Source organism: Neofelis nebulosa, chromosome 18, assembly GCF_028018385.1.
Source record: "Neofelis nebulosa isolate mNeoNeb1 chromosome 18, mNeoNeb1.pri, whole genome shotgun sequence".
NCBI classification, from domain to species: domain Eukaryota; kingdom Metazoa; phylum Chordata; class Mammalia; order Carnivora; family Felidae; genus Neofelis; species Neofelis nebulosa.
Window position 1 is genome coordinate 27,173,786 of NC_080799.1, and position 23,269 is coordinate 27,197,054.

The 23,269-nt window shown below is 50.2% G+C and overlaps 1 protein-coding gene across 1 annotated transcript in view; it reads right to left on the reverse strand.

Moving 5' to 3' along the window:
• Window positions 1-6,773: 6,773 nt before the first annotated feature.
• The window catches only part of HS3ST2 (heparan sulfate-glucosamine 3-sulfotransferase 2), a 94,141-nt gene continuing 77,645 nt past the window's right edge, over window positions 6,774-23,269 (reverse strand). The window contains exon 2 of the mRNA XM_058712109.1: window positions 6,774-8,154. Coding sequence (XP_058568092.1) covers window positions 7,536-8,154 — 619 coding nt within the window. The 3' untranslated portion in view covers window positions 6,774-7,535. The remainder of the gene's footprint in view (window positions 8,155-23,269) is intronic.

Below are 23,269 nucleotides of genomic sequence, written 5' to 3' on the forward strand. Positions count from 1 at the left end.
GTCACGTGACAAAGGCAAAATCACCTTGAGAAAAACCCTCAATCCAACATTGCCACTTTCCCCTCCCATTGCTGCCGTGGATTTCTGTTCATTTACGCAGTGGGTGCCTGAAGAAGTAGTTGGCTTGCATGTCGGGGCCATGGAGTATAAAAAATATAAGTAATCATTGACATGAGAATTGCGATCAGTGAAGCCAAATGCTTACATTGTGATGGGGAAGTAGGGCTGGAGGGGATAGAAGGTCCTTGGCGCCCGGTTGGGGTCACCGTAATATATGCTCATGGAGCAAAATGGCAGACAAAACTGCTCACGCTGTTTAAATCCCCCCCCCCCCCCGCCCCGCGATAATATAATTGAATTTAGGTGAATTAAATGCTTATAATGACGTGACTCCTTTGCATCATCACATGAAATGTAATCTGACTCGTCACAGAGGTGTTAGAAATATGCTCAGCCTGGTGCCCGGAGCTCAGGGTCCGTCCAGATACTGGGCACTGTGTCCAGTGGGTAACAAGACTCCAGGGCCTCTGACTTATTCTCTCAGGTGTTTCCTGGCTAGAGAGGCAGGGAGACGAGAGATGATCCGCTCGTGTGGCAGGGCCGGCTAGTACTGACTCGTTAGTGCTGACTGTGCAGCCTTTGGAGAGAGGAGGCATCACGTCCATAGCTTGAAGTTGCCCAGGGCGAGTGCATTCACACCAGGGAAATAGCAAAGGAGGCAGATCGGCTGTCCCCTCCCTCTATCCCCTCAGACAGCCGGTTTACTAGCTGGGGATGAGGGCAGGGAGAAGGTGGTGCTGGGGGCGTTTGCCTTGAGAAGTCAAGTGGAGGTGATGGGAAGACAAACGTGGAGGTCTCAGATGTGAGAGATACTAGCAGATGGTTTTAGGAGGTTTTGAAGATGGTTGGAAAATATTGGGACTCTATGAGACAGTTTTTTCAAACAGTTGGAGTTTCACTGTAACAGAGACTGTTATTTGCCTCCCAGTACCCACTCTCCTTCTCCTTTAGCATCGAAATCCTGGGTTGTCCAGGAAGGTTGTCCAGGAGGCTACATTTTCAGGCTTCCCTTTCAGCTAGAGGTGATCAATGAGATATAAATCACTGGTAGGATTTCTAGGCAATCTCCTCAGAGTTGACTTGGTTAGGACTAGTGTTTTCTTCTTCCTTTTAACTGGAACACAGATGCGGTAGCTGGTGCACCAGCATCCATCTTGGGCCATGGAAGATAAAAACCATGGACTAAGGATGATGTGGCAGAGAGGAGGAGCCTAAGTCCTTGATAACAAAATGGAGCTGCTGTGCCTGCCTGTCCAGCTCCAGATTTCTTTCTTATTTTAATTTTTTTTAATGTTTATTTTTGAGACAGAGGGAGACAGAGCACAAGTGGGGGAGGAGCAGAGAGAGAGGGAGACACAGAATCTGAAACAGGCTCCGGGCTCTGAGCTGTCAGCACAGAGCCCAATGCAGGGGTTCAACTCACAAACCGTGAGATCATGACCTGACTCGAAGTCAGGGGCTTAACTGACTGAACCTCCCAGGCGCCCCAAGATTTCTTTCAAAGACCTTTCTGAGAGAATACATCCCTAATTTGTTGAAGCAATGGTTGTCAGTATAAGGAAGTCAGAAATAATTTGTAAATGATACATTGATATTTCCATTTCACATTAGGAAAAAGAAATAAAGTTCTAAGTTGTTTTGGCAGCTGAGGTACAAATGTTCCCTCCCTTCCTTCCTCTCTTCCTTCCTTCCTGATAAAAGCAACAGGTCCTACTTATTTATCAGAAAGCCAAGTGTATCAAGCAAGAGCCAAGTTCATTGTCAAGACGTGAGGAGCCCCACTGGGGCACCTATTTATCCATCTGGTTTGGTTCTTCAGATTTCCAGTGCTGGGCTCTGGGAGCTGACTGGTGGTTTCCCTTATCTGGGAAAGGCCTGGGTCTGCATTTCTGCCCTTAGTATCAAGCAGGCAGATGTGAGATTCACTCTGAATTGGTGGAAAAACAGAGTAGCTTTGGAACCGGGGTGTGGTGGAGATGGGTCCAATCCAGTGACCAGAATTTAGCCCGGTGCTGTTATTCCTTGGCCCCACTTGTCCCCACCTAGAAAAACCATGCGCTGGGGGCATTTCAGACTGGCCTAGAACACTCTTCTCCAAAAGACGAATTCTTCCTCACCCTTTAAGGCTTGGCTCCCTTGTCACTTCCCCTGGGAAAGTCCCTGCTCTTTCTCCCTCGTCAGGCAGTGTCAGATTATTACCCTAGGTAGTGATTTTTTTGCTTATGTGTCTTTCCGCCTCATGAGCCTGAGCACTCCAGGAGGGGGCAGATAGGAAGTCCAACACAACCGTGTATCTCCTGTGCCTGGCTGGTCTGCCTAGAGTGTTCAGGAAATTAGGTGGAGTGAACGAAATCCCACTGACGATTCACTTGTTTGTACTTCATCTAGTAGGTTCTTCACCCCAAATTTGAGGAACGGTCCACATTGTGCCATTCTTGTTCCTGGGGGACGTAACATGATCAGACCTGTGGTATCTAATGAGAAAGTTGAACTTTATCCAAGAGGCCATGAGATTTGCCATAAGCAGGAAGGAGCGGGAAGGAGCTCAAAGGAGCTCATGTCCTTTATGGAGTCTTCGCTGATTCCATTCAGTTCCTGCACTGGCTTCAGTTATTGTATTTGTCTTGCTCTCTTGGGCCTCGCTCGTGCGATCTGCTCCAGGGCAGCTTCCGGATAGCAGCAATCAGGGACGTGGCACCCCTGTTTTCTATAGGGAGAAAACAGCACAGGGAGCAGAAAATAGCTTGCGTGAGGTCCCAGAGTAAGAGACCAGTGAGCTAGACCTAGAACTCAGGCTCTCTCTCTCTCTCTCTCTCTTTTTTAAGTTTATTTATTTATTTATTTATTTATTTAAGTAAGCTCAACACCCAAGATGGGGCTCGAACCCACGACCCCAAGAGCAAGCGTCGCACATTCTTCCCGAATGAGCCAGCCAGGTGCCCCGGGCAGCCCATGCTCTTAACCCCCGTACTCAACATCCTGCATTCACTACACTTTGAAATAGTACTTGCTTCACAGAGTTGAAAAGATATGGCAGGCACAACAGCTGCCACAGCAAAAGCATTCAGTCAATGTTGGCTGTCCCTACTCCTTACTCTCCTTTTGCAAGCACTCAGTTGAACAGTTTCGAGTGTTAACAAGCGGGAACGAGGTTACTGGGAAAGAGACAGGCACACACGTGAGCATGCATCCACAGAGACACGTGCATGCACCTACCAGAGAGACCAAATGTGAAGTGTGGCCATCACAAAGCTCCAGGACACCAGGAGAGATCGGGCAGCTCCTCAGAGACAGGGCAGGCAGCCAGCAGAATTGAAAGCGTCTTGAACGTCTCCGTGCTAGTTCCGGGAGCATGCTCGGCCAGGGAATCCCGGGGAATGGGAGCAACGGTGGTCAGGGCCGCCTTGCATGATCGTGCCATCTGTGTCCCTACACAAGGATATTAGGGGGTGGGGGAGGGTGGGGGCCGATATCCTGTCTGCGCTGCATTTGCTGTACATACTGTGCACCTGAAAGGCTGCGTCCACCCCACCCTATTCTCATGTATCTGCCACGGGGAGTAACTTTTCTAACACCCACAAAGATGCCGTATGAGCTGGTAACGGCAATCAGAGCCCAAGAGACCTAAGTGATCCCAGGCAGAAGACAGAGCCTTAGGGAGAGCATCCACACTTGGGGTTAAGCAGCCGTCAAAAAGGCTGGTGTTGAGGGGACAGAGCCCCAGGAGTCCCTTTACTCAAGTGACTATTAAGTGCCTACTGTATGCTGGGCACCACGCTGAAGAAGGTGGACCTGGACTGTGCTTTCAGGGAGCTTACAGGTCCGTGGAGGAGTCCGACGTCAAACACGGAAACTGATCTGTAATGTGAGATAGTGCTTCATGTCCTAACAGAAGGAAGACAGAATGAGAGAGTGGCAGGGGAGAGGGAGGGTAATTCTGCCCAGAAGAGAGAAGGGGATGTTGGGAAGGAGCCCACCGCGATGTCTGGAAGATCAGCCCTTTAAGAGGAATAAGCTGGTGTTGGAGTTCAGGGTAAGATCCAAGTAACAGATAGTAAATGGTCGGAACCAAAGAAAGGCGACCTAGGGAGGACTGAGTTCTACCCAAAGGGTTGTGAGAAAGCGGTACCGCGACCCTGGCACAACTCCAGGGGGCATCATTCATAATACGAGGAAGCTATGAGTAGGAAGGATGTTGCGACTCAAATGGAGGAGGCCTGTCCTGCCTGTGCCCCGCGTTCGTCCCAGGAGACTGAAGGTTTGAGTAGACAAAAGCCAGGCCAAATAGGACAATGGAACTCTGAGCCGCCACTTCTGTAGCAAAATGATCAGGACTTGGTCCACGACGGCCCGCACTCCTACTTTTCTGTCTGGGCTTCCAACTCAGAACCAACCAGAAGAAAATCAAATATCTCTGCAAACCAATTACATCGGCTGCCCCACTTCTAGTTAGCTAGCCTGCCTCCAGCTTCCCCTTGCTGACAGCCTCGAGTCGGGGCAGACCTGGGGCCTTCCCAAAGGGGGACCCCTTGCTCTGCAAGCTCTGTGTCCGTAGGCTCTATTCTCTTTTGGGAGGGTCTTCTTGGATTGCAAGACTCCCTTCATGCTTGAGTGGGAGGCAGATACGGTGCAAATCGTGAGCACTCGCATGGAATGAGCCTGGTGTTCTAGAATCGCCACATACCCTGGACCGTTAGAAGCGCGCGCACACACACACACACACACACACACACACACACGCCCAGAGGCGGCTTTTTGGTCTTAGACTGTACAAACTTCATGTACTTAAACTACTAATTTGGAACTTGTGCAAGTCTGCCCTGGAGCACCCCGGGCAAAAGGGTACATTTGCACTGGATTAAAAATCAGAGTTTGCCGAGCAGATGCATGTACTCCAGATTTCACTCATTTCAACTGGGATTTTTGAGGTACTTGAGCCTCTTTCATTTGCATACAATGATTGATATGCTAATTACAGTAGACTCTGACCTATTCATTAGTACTTAGAGCATACTTACTCCCAGCGGCCTGGGAATGCTTATGACGGAGAGGAATAAGGCTGCACTGGGGCCCACAGAATTCAGAATTTTTGTCCGCTTTGACCAGACTCCCACCCCCAATAGGGATAAAAAAGCCAGACTTACTCTTTCTTGGGTGTTTCCTTTGTGTCCCCAGCGTAAGTCTTTCCCTTTGGATGCAGCTTTGGCCACCATGTGGTGCAGGATCACAGGACACCAAACCCTCGTGGATGGGGAAGGTATAAGGGCAGTTCATTCATGTCCACCTTCTTCTGGTCACTGGAGGTTCAGGGCCCCAGCTTCTGGGTGGTGGCAGCTCTCAGGACTGGCTCCTTGGTACCACTGGGTCTCAATCATTTGATCTCCTTTAAGATGCTTGGGACAGGAAGATGGGCCGAGACTCAGAACTAAGGTCTTAGGCTTTGTGTCCTCCAGCCTTGTAAATCAGACTCTCATTTCCAGGAAACGTGCACCGGGCCTGACAGAACAAAGGCCAAGTGGCTTCTGGAGGTGCAGCGATCCTTCTCGGCTTACCTGTGAGTTAACTCTGCAGCTATCTGGGAATCGTGTCCCAGAAGTATAGTTGTCTGGAGCATTCCTGCCCATGTCCCCAGGCCTCCAACATCCATCCACCCACTCACACTTTCATCCATCCAACATTTGCTGTGTGCTATATGTTGGCAAGATACAACCTTGACCCTCGAGAAGCCATGGTGCACGGTGGGGCATTTCTACAAATAACCCTAATCTAGTGTGATAAAAGCTGTAATTGAGACGTGTGCAAACTACCAAGTGAACACAGAAGAGTGAGCAGATAACTTGGTTGGGGAAGGCTTCACGGATATCAAGCAGGTGACACTTGAGTGAAGTCTTATGGAAGCTTCCATTAGCTGGAGACATGGGGTAGGGATAGAGGTTAGGGAGAGGAAGTATTCCAGGCAAAGGCTTAAGAGAATTAAGAAAGACTTAAGAGAGTTAAGAAAAGGCACAGAGTTCTGAGAGTTGGAACAGAGTGAGAGGGAAGAGAAGGGGATGATGCAGAAACTGTAGTTGGGGTTGTCTTGGGCCCCATGCTGGAGGATTTGAGCTTTATTCTGAGGTCCCAGTACACACCCAAGCAGGGTTGGGAACTCACATGCCAACAGGGGCCAGGCAGAGCATGTCCATCAGTGAGGTGGGCCACGTGGGGATTGAAGCTTGGGGAGCACAGGCTTCATCCAAAGGCGGCAACCGACTGTTGCCAAGTTCCCGTTAAAAAATAAATGGAAATCCCTATTTTTATATGAACACTCCCAAGTTTCAAATGTTGGAGATTGTTCCAAAATATCATGCTGGCCAAGTAAAAACATCTGACATCCCATCAGTCCCTGGGCTTCTAGCTTGGCACTTCAGATCTAAAGCTTAAGCAGAGAGCTGACAGACTTCTGTTTCAGAAAGAGACTGTCTGCACAGGTCTCCACATGATGTTTCTGCAGCAGCCTCTGCCAGCAAGAACCTCCTCTCCCCATTCCCCACCTTCACGCCCTTGCTTCTTGTCCACGTGGTTTGTGCATCCCTCGCTGCCCTCCTGGAGCGTGCCCGCCCCCCGCCCCTCTCCGGGACCCTCCTCAGCACTGACCCCTCATCTTACTTACACAGGAGGAGCCGAATGAATGAGCTGTGCTCCAGGCCTGGCTTACAGAGAAGAGCCCGGCATTAAGGACACGAGAGAGCCATATTTATTTCACATGGACAAGCATGATTTCTTCGCATGCTGAACATGAAAGCTCGCGTGAGGCAAGTACCCGTAACAGCAGAATTAATGTGCTTTTGTCCATGGGGAGCAGGGTGGGTCACAAAGTGGTTTTTCAAAGACAGTTACCCTTCAAGCAGAGTGGAGACCACAGGCTCTGAAATCTCTGGTTTATTTCATCATCAGGGGGTCTGTCTCCTAGGAGTGGCCAGGGAGTGCTTTGGGCTCTGCAATGTCTCGATGAGCGGCTAAGGTCAGGAGGAAGAGGATGGTCTCCTATCCCACCCCCCAGGGAGGCTAGGGAGAGTGAAGCTCAGAGGGGAGGTACATGCCACTCGGAATTAGCAAGCCCACTCCGGGGTGGACAGCGACAGGGGCAGACTGCTGTGTCTGCAGCAACAGAACCATCACCACTTACAGGATCCATCATAATCAGAAGATCTGCTCTTAAAGCAGTTTCCCAAGGCCTCTCGTGGGCGAAGGGAAATGATTCGGAATGGACTGGCCATGCCAGAAGCAGGTCAGCTATGCCTAGACAGACTGGGGAGAGCTAGTGGCAGGGACCCCCCGGTCTCGTGGCCTTAGCTGGGCTTCCCAGTTCCGGGATGATGGAACCCGAGCTGGGAGAGGGGGCTGGAGCGTGGGTTTGCCGGGGGCCGAGGCTCACAGGCGGGACGGGCAAACCCCACGGAGGAGACGAGGAGGAGCCCTCGCATGTCGGTGGCTCACTCCCACCTGAAGTCCTGTCCAACAGTTTCATAAAATTTAATATTATAAGGTCTATAAAATTCCCGCAGCTGGTCTATCACTTCAGGGTCGATCTGTACATGAGTTCTGCCTTTCGATTTGCCCAGGCACCGAGGCAGGAGGCTCGATTCTGTTTTTCTCAAGCAAGGGAAGCCTTTGGTCTTGTTGAAGTAGAAGTGCTTGTCCGTGATGAACCTCTTGATGCCCAGAAAGTCCTGGACCCGGCCCATCTCGCCGGCCGGGTCGGTGATGAGGCGCTCGCCGCTGACGAAGTGGATCTGAGCCAGGGGGAAGTACCGCAGCCAGCTCTCCAGATGCAGCACGTACATGCCAATGCGGATGGCGTTCCATGACACGTCCACCTGGCCCAGCGTGCGGTTGCGGAACGAGAGGCCCTCGAAGGTGGGGATGTCCGGCTTCTTGGAGAGCGTCTGCGTGTAATCCGAGATGGCGCGGGTCACCGGGTTCCGCACGACCACGATCAGCTTGGTGTCTCGGGACATGTTGAAGATGCGTCGGGGGGCCTCCTGGGTGACGAAGTAGCTGGGCGTCTTCTCCAGAGTGATCTGGCTCTCGAGGGTCCGGGGCATCAGGCTCCTGTGGGGCAGAAGCAGCTCAGGGTCAGATCATTTCCCTACACCCTGCTCCCTAGTGGAGCCCCCCCACGCCCCCCGACCTCGGTGACATTGGAGGTCCGCCTGCATTCACCTGGTAAGGAACCCACTTTAAGAACTAGTCTTTCAGCAGGCTTGACGTTTACAATAGTATACCACGGCCTATAATCGCTATGCTCTATTAGATCTCCAGTGAGGGACCCACTTCAACTCATGCTGGTTATTTAAAAAAATCCTTAACAGGTTTGCTTTCAGAGAGGAAACAACCTAAATGTTCATCAGTATGGGTTAAATAAATGATAGAACAGCCAGTTAATAGAATCAGGTGGATCTGTGTGTACAAATAGGGAATGAGTTTCAAGGTACGGTGTTAAATAGGCAAGATATAGCACATTCACCTCAGGAAGGATACACAAGAAACAATAAAAACGGTTGTTTCTGGGGGGAGTCTTGAGGTGGGGGCAGAGTGAGAAGGTCAGGGATAAGTGTTTGTTTTTTTTTTTAAGTAGGCTTCACCCCAGTGGAAAGCCCAGTATAGGGCTTGAACTCATGACCCGGAGATCAAGATCTAACCTGAGATCAAGAGTTGGACACCTGACTGACTGAGTCCCCAGGTGCCCCAAGAATTACTTTTTGTCTAAAAAGCAATTTTTATTTTTTATATTTGTATTTTATGCTACTTGAAAATTTTAATGTCGTTTATTACATATTCAAAAATATATTTAGTAGGAAGCTACTAAATATTATTCCGGTGAAAGATAGTTCTCCATATATATTAAGAAAACCTTTTTGGGGCAAGTCTTGTATGAATAACAAGTGTTTTAGCAATGCCTTCTGATGTCTTTCTGCTGGAACACATCTGAAATACGTCCTCGGCATAAGCCTGAAATAGCACGGAACTCCAGTCCTGTCGTGCCCTCAGCAGGAAGTCAGGTGATGCAACCTCTTGCTCCCTTACTTTTTAATTTCCTGGTTGTGCTTAAGACTTTAAGGGATGATGGTGGGAAGCTCTGAAGTCTCCTTCCCAGATGTGTCTCCTTCAAGCCTTGCTGGAGGGGAACACCCTTGGCTCCCAGTTTCTACTTCTTTCTGAAGGTCGTGTTTTGCACATTAGACCACCCAAAGAATTTTTTAAAAAATGCAGGTATCTGGGACCCGTCTTAGATGAACTAATGAGAAATTTATGGGGTGGGTACTTTTCAAAAGCTCTTCAGATAGTTCCAGTGTGGAGGCAGAGTTGAGAACCACCACATCTTTTCCCCACCGTGACTCACCAACCCCCAAAGCATTCATCATCTTCACCTTCCTCTGGCGCACACATTCCTAGTTCCTGGTCTTCTTCCCAGGTCCCATCATCATCTCCATCCAATAACCCAACTTCACAGTTCTTTAACCCAAGTCTCCATTTTTCTCCTTCCTTTTGGCAGCTCCTCCTCATGGCCATACCTTGGGTCTTGTCATTGGAATTGACCTAGTTCTGAAACAGTTCTCTCTGAAATTCCACTCTAGTACCATGGGATGGGCCAAATGGTGACCCTCTGAAAGACATGTCCACTCAGAACCTCCGAATGTGACCTTATTTTTGGAAAAAGAGTCTTTGCAGATAGAAGTTAGTTAAGGATCTCGAGATGAGGCCATCCTGAATCCGGTGGGCCCTAATCCAAAGAGCAGTAAGTAGCCTTACAAGAGACAAGCAGGGATGAAGAGACAGAGAAGGTAATGTCAAGATGAAGGCAGAGTGCGGAGTGATGTACGTACAAGCTGAGAAATGCCAGGGATTCTGGCAACCACCACAAGCTAGTCGTTTTAAACCACCCCGTCTGTGGTCATGTGTTATGGCAGCCACAGGAAACTAATACAGGCTATACCCTTATTTCTTCCTACCTTTATTTAACACAGTCTCAAACTCACTACGCCTGATCTTGAAATTCACCTGACTCTCTCCGATTTCACGTTCCTCCATGCCTGCTCTGGGCCCATGAATAACTTGCAATCGCGTCACGGTCACGAGCATCCTCCTCCTCGTCCACTTCCTTGTACTGTGTGTTCTCCCATCGCTAGCAATGTGTCCTTCCAACCTTTCATTCTCTCCCATTCTGTCCTGGGGATGACAAACAGCAGCAAAGGAAACCAGTGACCCTGACAACTGGATCCTTGATATGCTTATGAAGTCTAGCTTCAGTTGAACTCTCAAACACTGCTCATTTTTTATATTTACCTCTCAAGTTCGTCAAAGTGCTCTACCTTCTCACCATGAGCTCCCAACTCGACCCCTGTTCCTCTGCATCAACACACAGCTAGTCTCCACCACTTACACATCAGCTCCTTCAACCTTCCTCTCGTCCGCCTTCAGACTGTTATCTGCACCCATCCTGCGCCCCTCCCGCTGGTCTTGGAGGACAAGGTGGCCTCCCCTGTCCACCTGTGCTCCTAGATCCTTGCCCCTGGTGCTTTCCCCGCAAACCTGCACATTACCCCCTGGAACCTTCAAATTCACCGGGTACCTGACGGGCTGACACAACTGGTATCTCGTTTCCAGGATCAAGGTCCATAACGGACCCTTGTGAGTTGGAAGTTTGAGATTTATCAACAGGGAGTAGGCCATTTGTTTTTAACAATAGGATATCGTCATTAGCAAACAATCACAAGTACACATGACTAGAATTCTTTGGCTGGATTTTCTTAGAAACGTGGCTGTATTATATTATGACCTGACCCACACTGTAAATAGGTGTTGCCCTTAAGGACAAGAGCAGATGACATTATATAGATGTGACTGCATTTATTTGTAAAACTTTTTAAAAATATTTATTTTTGAGAGAGAGAGAGCGTGAGGGAAAGAGGGCAGATAGGGAGACACAGAATCTGAAGCAGGCTCCAGACTCTGAGCTGACAGCACAGAGCCTGATGCGGGGCTTGAACTCACGAACCGTGAGATCATGACCTGAGCCCAAGTCGAACGCTTGACTGAGCCACCCAGGTGCCCCGTGATGGTGCATTTAAAGTTAAGGACATTCCAGGGGCACCTGGGTGGCTCATTCAGTTAAATGTCTGACTTCAGCTTACGGTTTGTGAGTTCAAGCCCCGCATCGGGCTCTGTGCTGTCAGCTCAGAGTCTGGAGCCTGCTTCAGATTCTGTGTCTCCCTCTCTCTCTGACCCTCCCCTGCTCTCTCTCTCTCTCTCTCTCTCAAAAATAAATATTAAGGACTTTCCAAACCCTATGGGGGTTATTGATATAAAGGTTTTCTGCAACACCAAAAAGTTGACCTGACAAGCTACTAAACAGATTTCTTTGCATTACCCTTTAAGACACTAAAGGATACCCGAGAGAGGAAGCGCAGGTACGGCATTTCCCAAGCTTATCTAAGGATACTTTTGCCAGGAACACCAGCGAATGTCTCTCTCTGTTACCAGTTTGGGAAATTCTGCCCAATTCCAGTGATCTCCAGAGAACCACATCATTCCCCCAGCTGTCCCCCAAACAGAAGCTCCACCTTGCCAATTCCTCACTGGCATATCGGCTGCAAAACCGAGTTACAAATACTAAGGAGGCACTCACACCAGACTGTAAACGGGATCGCGCAGCCCTGATCACACCACGAGTCGCACGGCTCCTGTGCACTGCCATTTTCTCCATCCCTTACCTGTTTCTCCTGGGGTCGCTAGCGTCGAGTGCGGGGGGCTTGTGTGAGCATAATGTGCAAGAGACTCTACATGCCTCATTGCTCTTTTCACAGGCAGGTGTTGGGGGGGCATCAGACTTTTCCTAGAGGCTCATTTTTCCTCCTCATGTCATTGTTTAAATTTTGCTTACCTGTTTCCGGCCGCTAAAAACAGCTGAACTTTTCTCTCTCAGCTTCGGCCTCCTTTCTTTACCCTGTGGCTCTGCAAAAGTGACTGGAAGAACTAACACTCACAGTCTGGACTCACTCACCTCCCATCTGTTATTTTAACCTGCTCAGCGGCAATTTTCCTACATCTGGCAACAGCCCCCAGATTTCTCTTGGAGGAACTACCCCTCCTGCTTTGGATTAAAATCTTGGCAGGCCCGGGGGTGGGTGCGTGACTGGAGTTAAGACGAGCAGTGCCAATTGTGTCATGAAGACTAAACACGTATCTTTCGGACTGGAAACCGTTGGGCTGAATCCTCCAACCAGGCACGGGAGCCTGGAAGCCTCCTCACCAGCCTCTGCTTCCAAGTCCCTGTGGCCGTCTTCACCCTCACCCCGTCCAAGACCTGGTTCTTCCGCTTTCTTCCGTGCCCTGTGAGTCCCTACATGTCCTTCGGATAAAGGATTACTAGTTGAAGTCAGTGAGAGTTGGTTTCTGGTGCTGGCGCCCTGAGAATGCAAATCTTATCTTTTACAACTCGGCTTCCTCTCTGTGGAGGCCACGCTCCCCCAAACTCCATGAGGGCAGGGAGCCATTCTGGATATTCCCAAGGGTCTAACTCGCACTCCCCCCACTCCCCGTGACCTCCCAGGTCGACCTCACTCCTCCCTTTAACCACCACTGAGGAGCTGCTGGCTCACGGGTCTGTAACTGCTGATCCAACTTGCCCATGCTCCAGACTGGGACGCCTCTGCAGACTGGACACCTCACCTCAACAACGGAACGCCCCATTTTCCTTCCCAAACTCACTTCTCTCTTTTGCCTGTTCTTGCAGATGATGTCACCGTGAATCCACTCACAAAGCAGAAAACCTTCACAGTCATTCTTGACTCCTTCTCGCATCTGATGTTCTTCGTTCCAGAAAGTTCTCAAGTAGGCCCTGCCTCTCCCAGCCCGCTCACACAGCCTCAGGCTCTTGTCATATATTTCTGCCTGACCTCCAGGCTTCCGCTCTCTCTTCCCTTTCAGTCTGTTCCGCATCTTGTGTCCACCAGGGAAATCTCTCTAAAGCAAATCCAATCTTATCAATGACCAACTCTTCTTTTGAATAAAACCCGTATTCCTTGACTTGGTACTTAAGGCCACTGCCTTGCCTTTCTAGAACTAACCTCTTGCCACATCCTGGCAACCCAATGCTCATGTCATGCTGAATACAAGATCCACTCCCCACAGCACGCCATGTGCTTTTGCAACTTGCTGAGTTTTTTGTTTTTAAGACTCTGGATCATCTTTCTTTGTCTCTCTCACTCTAGTGAACACTGACTCATCTCTCCAAGCCCGAACCAAAAGTCACACCCTCTGTGAACCCTTTCTTGTAATTTCATGACATTTGGTGCATCCAGCTGCCAGCACCCTCATCCCATTGTGCAGAACTTAGCAGATATGCATTCACTTATATCACCACATTGTCAGCAACTTGGGCATGTTTCTCATTTGTTTTTGCCTTCCTAGCACAACACCCAGCCAACCACAGGTGCTCAGTAAATGGGTCAAAGATCCAGTGTCAAAGGCAAGTGCCTATTGAGAGGTCATCTTGAGTCCTCCCAAGTTACCAGTGTTAGTTCAGGAAGCACAGCCTTTTCTGGGCATTCTTGGGCAGAGGACAGTTTCAGTAGACAGTCCTGGGAGGGGGGATCACGGTGCCATTTTCAAGATTTTATCAAGGCCACAGGCACTCAGGCACAGAGACTGAGGGAGGTCCAGGCTCTGCTTCAACCTAACCTCCATATCTAAGAAGGTGAAATGAGATGTAAGAAGGAACACATCTCGTGCCCTTTCTGGTTTGCTACCTACAACCCGTCCTTCGCCCCGGACTCCCACGGTGATGGGTGAGAACCCAGCTGTGGTCAGTCTGCAGTGAGGCTAGGGGCGTGGGGGGTAAAGTCATGCTGCCCACTGGGACCCCCTGCAGGGTTTTTGGAGATATTTAAACGGCCAGACCCCACACCAGACTATTTAAATCAGAAACTCTGGAAGTGGCCCTGGACTCCTGCAATTCGAAAGCCCTCCAGAGGATCCCAGTGGCTCACCAGGGCCAAGAACCACTGTTGCTTCAGCCACTTACCTTGAATACAGTTGTTCATGAGTATCAACGGAGGTGCACATTACAGAAAAAAAGTCCCAGGCCCCTCCCCTGTACATTCTGATTCAGTGGGTTCCCCATGATTCTTACCATCAGAAAAGCTTGGGAAGCGCAGCCTTATTAAAATGGGCTCTCACAAGTAATGTGATTATGCTCATTACTCTCTAATATCTGTTTACTTGTATGTTTAGGCCTCTGCCCATCCCCGCCCCTAACCACTATTCTCTTGTAAGTTCTAAGAGAATTGGGTTGATGTCGGTCTTGTTCCCTACTCTCAGCACCAAGAAGACTGGCAGGTGGTAGGGGGTACAGAAAAACAGAAAGTCAGGGCTTTAATCCAGGAAGAGTGAGGAAGAAGCCATTTGTAAGTGCCACTGGAGACGTGGGCCTCTTCCCCATGCAGGCAAAGTCTGTACTCTTACCTACTTCCTGAGGGAAAATCACAGACTTCCTGAGGACCCTACCAAAGAAAAAGAAAAAAACATCTAAATACTCTCTTGGCAGCTTGAGGCTGGAAAGGGTTTTTTTGTTTTTGTTTTTTTGTTTTTTTTTTTACACCTACCCCGTGGGGCAGAGACCACTCCCTGGGCCCCCACTGTCCACACAAGAGACATCCTACACGTGTCCGCACACGGGAGCCTCAGCAGGGCCTCCCTGGGAACTTGGAGTACAAGCACACCTCTGATTATTACCGAGAGGATTCTCTGGAAGATTTCATTTTCTACTAAATCTATGCACTCCATGTATGTGTTCTGGAAGCCTGGCTGCCTGGGGGACTTGGGTGATTTATTAGCTCCTAACTGGGCAACAGGCTCCTTGAAAATCATTGCAGTCTCCAGGGGGATAATTAAGAGTGGAAGAGGAGGAAAAAGGCTTTATTGCAGGAAACTGGTTCTTAAAACAAAACCTGCCAACCCCCCGTGTGCTGAGCCCAGCGCAGGCACGGCACCTGTGGCCGTTTCTCCTCATCTGGTTGAGAAGAGAAATGACCACTTCCTTCCAGGTCCATGGCCCCGAATCCTCACACTTAGGTGACCCTGGGGCAAAACATGAAGTCCCAGCTTGAACTCCATCAACCATTCTTCACTGCTCACAGGATAAAGGCCTTGGCAGGATTTACGTGGCTCTTCTTAATCTGGCCCATGGCCACCTGGGTGGCCAGCGTGGTCTATTCAAGGCTCTCCCCACAAGACTCTATTTCGTGCTAAGGGACCTTTTACACATCGTATCCTTTGGGCGACGTCCCCTGCAGCCTGTTGGGCGAAACTTCAGCTCTCAACTCATCACCTCCACCAGGGAGCCTTCCAGGCCCCCCTTCTTTTCCCCTTCCTGGAAGACTTAGGCATTTGCTACACTTGTGATTTTGTGGTGTATCCACTACGGATACATGATCTGTGTCTATCAGAGCCCTAGAGTGTAAGGTCATGGAAGGCAGGGATCATGACTGTCACGTCTCTACATCGACAGTGCTTATCCTACACCTGGTATGCACTCATGTATTCAAGCATTATTAGGCACCTACTGTATGCAAGAGATACAAAGATAAGCAAGCCTCTATCCTCTGGGAGTTAACATAGCCTTGTGGAAACGGGTGGGGGGAAGGTCCTCATTTCCCAGTGTGAGGGCTCCCTACCTGAACTTGGCTCCCTACGCGGGCTGTGGGGGAGGGGGCGCAGGGAGGAGGGTTTCTTTTCTCTGGCAAGAGGGCCTAATGCCCGAACCCAGTTTTTCCTATAGGCCATCAAGGTTCCAGGCAGTGGGCTTTCCCAGATAACTCCTGGCAGCAGCTGGCATCTCCTGTAAACAGCAGCCTGCCTGGTGTCCCAGTAGTGCGATTACCCCCCAACTGGCAGGGCTGTTCCCCCATAAGAAGAGAAGTTGATGGAGGTGTGGGGGGAGAGTCCCTTCCCTGGAGCATAAACCCAGTCTAGCCAGGCCCTGGCACATCTCTCAGTGTGACGGTCAGAAAACAGTAACCCCACACCTGCCTCTTCTATTGAGACCCTTGCTGTGCAAGTTTCCCCAGTAAAGCCTATTCTTTCTTCCACACCTCGTGCATTGGGGAATTTGTCCTCGGTCCTGCCATATGACAGACCAGAAAAGGACCCTCCTTATGTGATACACAGAGATGTTCACGGGGCAGTGGGCTACTCTAGGGGCTGGTTGTGACTATGGGATTTGGAGTCAAAGAGCCCTGAGTTCGAGTCCTGTCCCTTGCTACCCACAGAAATGGGGGTACAGCTTATTTCTCCGAGCATATAATGTGCTCCAGGCTCATCCACGCTGTGACAGGCGGCAGGGTTTCTTTCCTTTTATATGGTTGAGGGGAATAAGTCTGACACGGAAAGATAAATACCATATGATTCCCTATGTAGAACTTAGAGAACCAGAGAGTAGAATGGTGGATGCCAGGGGAGGAGGGAGGGTGCAAGGGGGAGACGTTAGTGAAAGGGTACACACTTCCAGTTAGAAGAAGAATTAAGTCCTGGGGATCTAATTACAGCATGGTGACTCCAGCTAACAATACTCTATTGTATACTTGAAATTTGCCAAGAGAGTAGATCTTAAGTCTCAGTGCACAGACACACACATGTGTGCACACGCTGGGCAACCACATGAGGTGATGGATGTGTTAATTAACTTGATTGTGGTAATCATTTCACAATGTACACATGTATGAAATCCTCACATTCTGTATCTTTTTTAAAAAAATAAGGCAACAAGGGGCGCCTGGGTGGCTCAGTAAGTTAAGCCTCTGACTTTGGCTCAGGTCATGATCTCACAGTTCATGAGTTCGAGACCCACAGTGGGCTCTGTGCTGACAGCTCGGAGCTTGGAGTCTGCTTCAGATTCTGTGTCTCCTTCTCTCTCTGCCCCTTCCTCACTCACACTCTTTCTCTCAAAAATAAACATTAAAATACAAAAGAAGGCAACACACATTGGCTGTCCATATGGTCTGCTTATGACTTTTTCCTTCAGATTCACATGTTGAAGCCCTAACCCCAGCCCCCAATGTGATGGTCTCTGGAGTGGGGCCTGTGGGAGGTAAGGAGGTCATGAGAGTGGAGTTCTCACAAATGGGCTTAGTGCTGTTATGAGGAGAGAAAAAAGAAAGAGGATCTCTTCCCACTCCCATAATATGTAAGGATCCAGCAAGAAGGCGGCCGTCTGCAAACCAGAAAGAGAACTCTCACCAGGAACCAAATTGGCTGGCATTCTGATCTTGGACTTCTAGCCTCCATAATGAAGAGAAATAAACAAATGCCTGTTGCTGAAGCCCCCCTACCCCTCCACGGTAGTGTTGTCACAGCAGCCCAAGCTGACAGAGACGCGGTCACTGACGCCCTGGACATAAGCTAGCGCCTGCTGCACAGTGGCCAGGGGGCCCAAGCGGTTCTCGGCTCTACGGGAAAACTGCCTCTCTCCGTCTATACGTGAACTCCAAGAGGCCGCCACCCTCACTATTCCTGCTTGCGGGCAGAGGAAACTGGGGCACCGAGAACCAACGTCATCGCCAAAGCAACAGCAAGTTGCAGAATCTGGATTCAAGTGTGACTCTAACACTAGAAGAAAACGTGAGAACATAAAATTAATCTTGGCACGAGGACAGCCTTTCTAAGCATGAGACAAAAATCATGAAGGAAGAAGCTGAGAAGTTAGACCTCGTGAAAAATGCAAGTCTCCGGGATGGGGGGGAAAACCCACCACAAATAAAATAGAAGGACAAGGACCCCCCCTGGAAAAATATTTGCAGCATGCGAGACAGGGAAACGATGGGATGACTTCATCTATATTGTTTCAAAGTTCTGGCAAATCAATCAGAAAAGGAGAACTAGCGGGTGGAAGAAAGGCCCACAGGTCACAAGAAGAGTTAATAGTAAAAGAGCTTGAATTAAAATAAATACATGAAAAGATACTCTCCATCTCTCGCAATGTTAAATGCAAATTAAAACCATGATGAGGGGTACCTGGGTAGCTCAGTCGGTTGAGCCTCTGACTTTGGCTCAGGTCATGATCTCATAGCTGGTGGGTTCGAGCCCCGCATCGGGCTCCGTGCTGACAGCTCAGACCCTGGAGCCTGCTTCTGATTCTGTGTCTCCCTCTCTCTCTGCCCCTCCCCCCCTCATGCTAGGTCTCTCTCTCTCTCTCTCAAAAATAAACATTAAAAATTTTTCAAGGGGTGCCTGGGTGGCGCAGTCGGTTAAGCGTCCGACTTCAGCCAGGTCACGATCTCGCGGTCCGTGAGTTCGAGCCCCGCGTCAGGCTCTGGGCTGACGGCTCAGAGCCTGGAGCCTGTTTCCGATTCTGTGTCTCCCTCTCTCTCTGCCCCTCCCCCGTTCATGCTCTGTCTCTCTCTGTCCCAAAAATAAATAAAAAAAACGTTGAAAAAAAATTTAAAAAAAAAAAAAAAATTTTTTTCAAAAAACCATGATGAGATATTACTCACTTTTAACACTGGAAAAATATATTTTTTAAAAATGATAACCGTTACTGCTGGCAACGTGTTGAACTAACAAGTACTCTCCAATATCCATAGGAGTGTTGATGGGTGTGGTCTTCAGGAGAGCAAGTAGAGATTGCCTTGCCAAATGCAAAACTCACCGTTTATTTTATTTTTTTAGGCTTATTTGAGAGCGAGCATGCACGCACACGAGCAGGGTAGAGGGAGAGAGAATCCCAAGCAGGTTCCGAGCTGTCAACGCAGAGCCTGATGCAGCACTCGAACCCTGAGCCGAAATCAAGAGTCGGATGATTAACAGACTGAGCCACCCAGGTGCCCTAAAATGCACCCTCCAATCCAGCAATTCCACTTCTGGAAACTTACTTTACAGGCTGGTGAAGGCCTGTGGGCATGGATGTTTGCTGCAGCATCTGGGGCAGAGATGGGGAGACCCGACCAAAGACTCCTGCTCCTCCCCCCAGAGCAGAGCTGTTTCTAGAGGGCAGCTGCCCAGCCAAGGACCACATTTCCCAGCACCCAATGCATCTGCGAGGGGCGCTGTACCTGGTTCCTGCCGCAGACAGTGAGTAGAAACGCAGTGTGCGACCTTTAGCCAGGCTCTGTGCTGTGCTCACAAGGTAGATGCATCCCTCTCACTGTCCCTTCTGTCCACTAGCTGAGTGCGGGCAACTCCTGAGGTCCCAGAAGAGGGATGGGCTGTAGTGCAGAATGGGACCTTACTTCCACCTTTCCCTTTCTGCTGCTCAGTGGGTTTTTCTTTGCCATAACCATGTGTTCTTTGTAGTTAAAAAAAAACCCAAAAACAACTAGCTAATTAAAAATGACGTTAAAAAGTCTCCATTGATACCATTTAGGAAGAAGATGGCCTGGATGGTAGTGGTTTCATGCGGCAGGCGGTGGGGGGGGGGGGGGGGGAGGAAGGAAGCATGTTTGGAGGAGCCGAGGTGTGGGTGGGAAGCAAGGCTGTGGGAGGCCCAGAATGCTCAGCTCCGCTCTCAAGAGGGAGGAAGTGTGGCCTGGGTGTTGGATGAATGGTTTTTGCTGCTGCGCGTATAGCTCGGTAAGTTTCCAGGCAACTGGACCTCAATTTCTCGGGGACCATGTGTGGCCAGCCTGGCCTGACCGTGGGGACACTATCGGGCGCCTTCTGGGGGTAACTCCGGATCCCCACCTTCTTTCTCAGTCTGGGCTTGGCTCCTTCCCTACACTTAAGCCCACCTTCCCTTCTCCTTGGGGGTGGGTCCCTTCAATCAGTGCTTTTCACACTTTGATGTGCATCCTCTGAGCCACCCGGGGGTCTTGCTGGAATGCACGTTCCGATCGGGGAAGGCTAGGGAGGGGGCCTGAGATTCTGCATTGCTGACCGGCTCTGCACTGAGGCTGACCTGCTGGTCCGTGGACCACAGTGTGGGTAGCAAGGTCTTACAGGAGTCGTGGTGACACTGGCACAGAGGGCATCTCAGTGAACCTGTAGTCAGTGGAATCAGCTAATTCTTTTTCTATTGATTTAGTTCTTTAATTTAAAAATTAAAAAAAATATATTTAATTTTGAGAAACAGAGTGAGAGAGCAGTGAAGGGTGGAGAGAGAGGGGGACAGAGGATCTGAAGCAGCTCCACAGGGACAGCACAGAGCCTGATGCAGGGCTCGAACTTACGAAACACAAGATCACCACCTGAGCCGAAGGCAGACGCTTAACCGACCAAGCCACCCAGGCGCCCCTACTTATTTAGTTTTTATTGAGATATAACCGGCATGTAACATTGTATCAGCTTCAAACGTGCAACGTGACTCGCCACAGGTATACGTTGCAAAACGATCGCCGCAATGAGTCCACTTAACATCCATCACTAACACACTGACAAAAATTTTCCCCTGATGAGACCTTCTATGGTCTGATCTCTTAGCCAGCTCTCAGATATACAGTATTAACTGCAGTCACGTGCTGTAGCGTCCCAGTCTTTTTGATTTTTGAAAAGCTAATCATCTATCCCTTCACCACCACCCCCCCCACCGCCACAGTCCTACGTATCTCCTCCTCTCCCCAAAGGTCTTGAAATAAAGCTCCACTTCGTCTCCTCACACTCGCCCCCAACTTGTCCCATCTGCCACCCACCCTGTGACCCCATGAGGCAGTGCTGAGTCCACCCCCAAGAGGCAATCCCAATTTTGTCCTGGTCTTGTCACATTCCTCTGTGGCATTGGAGGCGCCCACTCCCTATTTCGTGAGAAACGTGGTTTTTTTCTTGGCTTCAGGAACACTCTTTTGGTCTCCTCCATACGTATTTCAGTTCTTTTCCCTCGGCTTACCATTTGCCTCCTCGTGTCTCAGTTGATGACTCCACGGACCACCAGGTGCCCAGGGCACCCCCACATCTGATCCAGTCTCCTCTGACACCGGCCCCAGGCGGCTCAGAACCACACAGCTTGCTCATCCAAGGTCACAGCTGCAGGGAGCAGATCTGCCCTTCTCTCGAGCGAGGCGCTAGCTTCCAGTACCCCTTCTGAGCCAGCCCGCTCTCCTGTGACCCCGGCATCCAGGAAGCGGGACAGTACCTGGGGGCTATGCCAAGCGGTGCCAAGGCTACCAGTGATGGTACCGAGTGGTGACTTAGGGGATCCTCACTCCCCTCGGTCTCTCAAAGACAATCTACGTGAAAAGACACGGGGAGGGGAGCACCGCTCGAGGGCGTCTGAAACCGGCACGGCAACTCCGCTACGAGTGCCCCTGACCGCCCGACACAAAGGGGACCTCGGCACAGCCGGCCGTTCTGCCCCACTCCTCTGGCCCGGCCACTCGCCTGCTCTGCACAGCGGCTGCTTCCGACCTTTCCCGCTCCGTGCCAACCACCAAAGCCTGCCCTTTCCTGCCCCTCTCTGCAGACGAGCTTGCACATGCTCCGCAGGGAACTAAAGAAGCCGTTAGGATGGCTTCGCTCTCCTGCTGCCAAACGCATGAGGTTTTCCACAGTGACCAGCCCCAGGTTGAGGCTGGAAGTGGTCTGCCCCAGGGGCTTTCTGCTGCCCCTGTCCCCACCTCCACCTCCCAGTGTCCCCTGCCTGCGGTGTCCATGGAGCCTCCACCCTGCTCCACCTGTGCCCGGATCCATTTTAAGGACCTTTCAGCCCCTACCAGCTCTGAACGCTTCCCAGGCATCTGCAAACTCCCAACCAATGATTGGATGAGTCAGTGAGGTTTGTTTTTGTTTTGTTTTGTTTTAACACCACGCTTTATAATCTACCACTCCAGCGTCCCGGGGCTCCTAAGTTTGGCAGGGAGAGTTGCCAGCCTGCCCCACTTCCTGCGGCGTAACATTGCCCCCTCGTGGGAGGTGAGCCAAAGGCAGCTGTTGGAGTGAACCCCCTGCTGCCTCTCGGCAAGTCCCTGTTGCTCCTCTGGGAGGAATCAGCCCCGGACAGGAGTCCTTTCCATTTTGTCTCCCACACGTGCAAGTGTCTCAGAATACATTAAGCTCCATGGCTGCAGAGGGTGAGCTGGGGCCGGCTTTCTGATCATGAGGGGGGCAAGGAAAGAAAGCAGTGGGCAGAGCGGCTGGCAATCAGCTGCTCAAACATCATCCAGACCCCTGATGTGCCCAACGCCACATGTATGATTACTGAGTCACCAGTACTTCTGCAGGGTCCAAGACCTGCCCAAACCGTACCAACCCGGATTCTTGTCCAGGCTGGGGTGCTCAATGGTTCAGCCCTGCTTTTCAGATCTGGAAAGCACTCAGGATGCCCCACACGAGGCACGGGCAGGCACTCCTAAAGCCCCAATCCTACCTCTTCCTCCCCTCAGCGTCCGCCCAGGACACTTTCCCCTGGTCTTCCCATGGCTCAGTCCTTTTCATTCTCCCGTCTCTGTTCAAATGTCTCCACTCCCTAAACCCCATGGTTTCTTTCCCGCAGAGCTCTAAGCAGAATCTGTAATCATCTTGCTTATCTGTTTGTATATCTAATGCCTTTTTCCCCAGCTGGCCTGCAAACCCCACTGGTAAAGGGTGGTGTCGTCCTTGGTGACTGTGGTATCTTTGGTCCTTGTCACCGTGCCATCCCATCACAGGCAGCCAGAAGAGAAGGACTCATGCTGATCGAATGGAGAACATGGGTAGGAATCAAAGCCCAAATCAAGAAGACCTAAACTCCTTAAGGAAATCTCAAGGATTTCTGTTCTAAAGAGCAGCTGGAGCTCTTGGGAAAAGGTTTCCCAAAGTGTAGTCACTTCTCACCTGTGGTGTGCAAGGGATTCGTGGGCGGAGCTTACATTTTTTTTACAGGTACGTGTTTACTTTAATGTATGTTAGAAAACTGGAGGTAGGACATCACCTTTAGTTTGCAGATTTCACTGCTGAGGATGAGGCTTAAATATGAGCCTTATATGAGGATGAGGCGGAAAATGTGAACTGATCTAAAGACGAATGTTAAGTACGTGACAGTACAGATGGCACATGAACATGAAAAAAAGCTCATCTTTCAATGACTAGAGTTTGGGAACCTCTGGCTCAATGCAATGTTGGCAGGGCCAAAGGGAATCCAAGCCAGGGTAATGTGGAGAGACACTCAGTCGACAAATAATTATGGAGCACCTACTGTTTGCTAGCCACGTGCCATTGTGCTGAGGCACAGCTCTAAGTAAAACAGGTGAAGCATGAAGCCTCT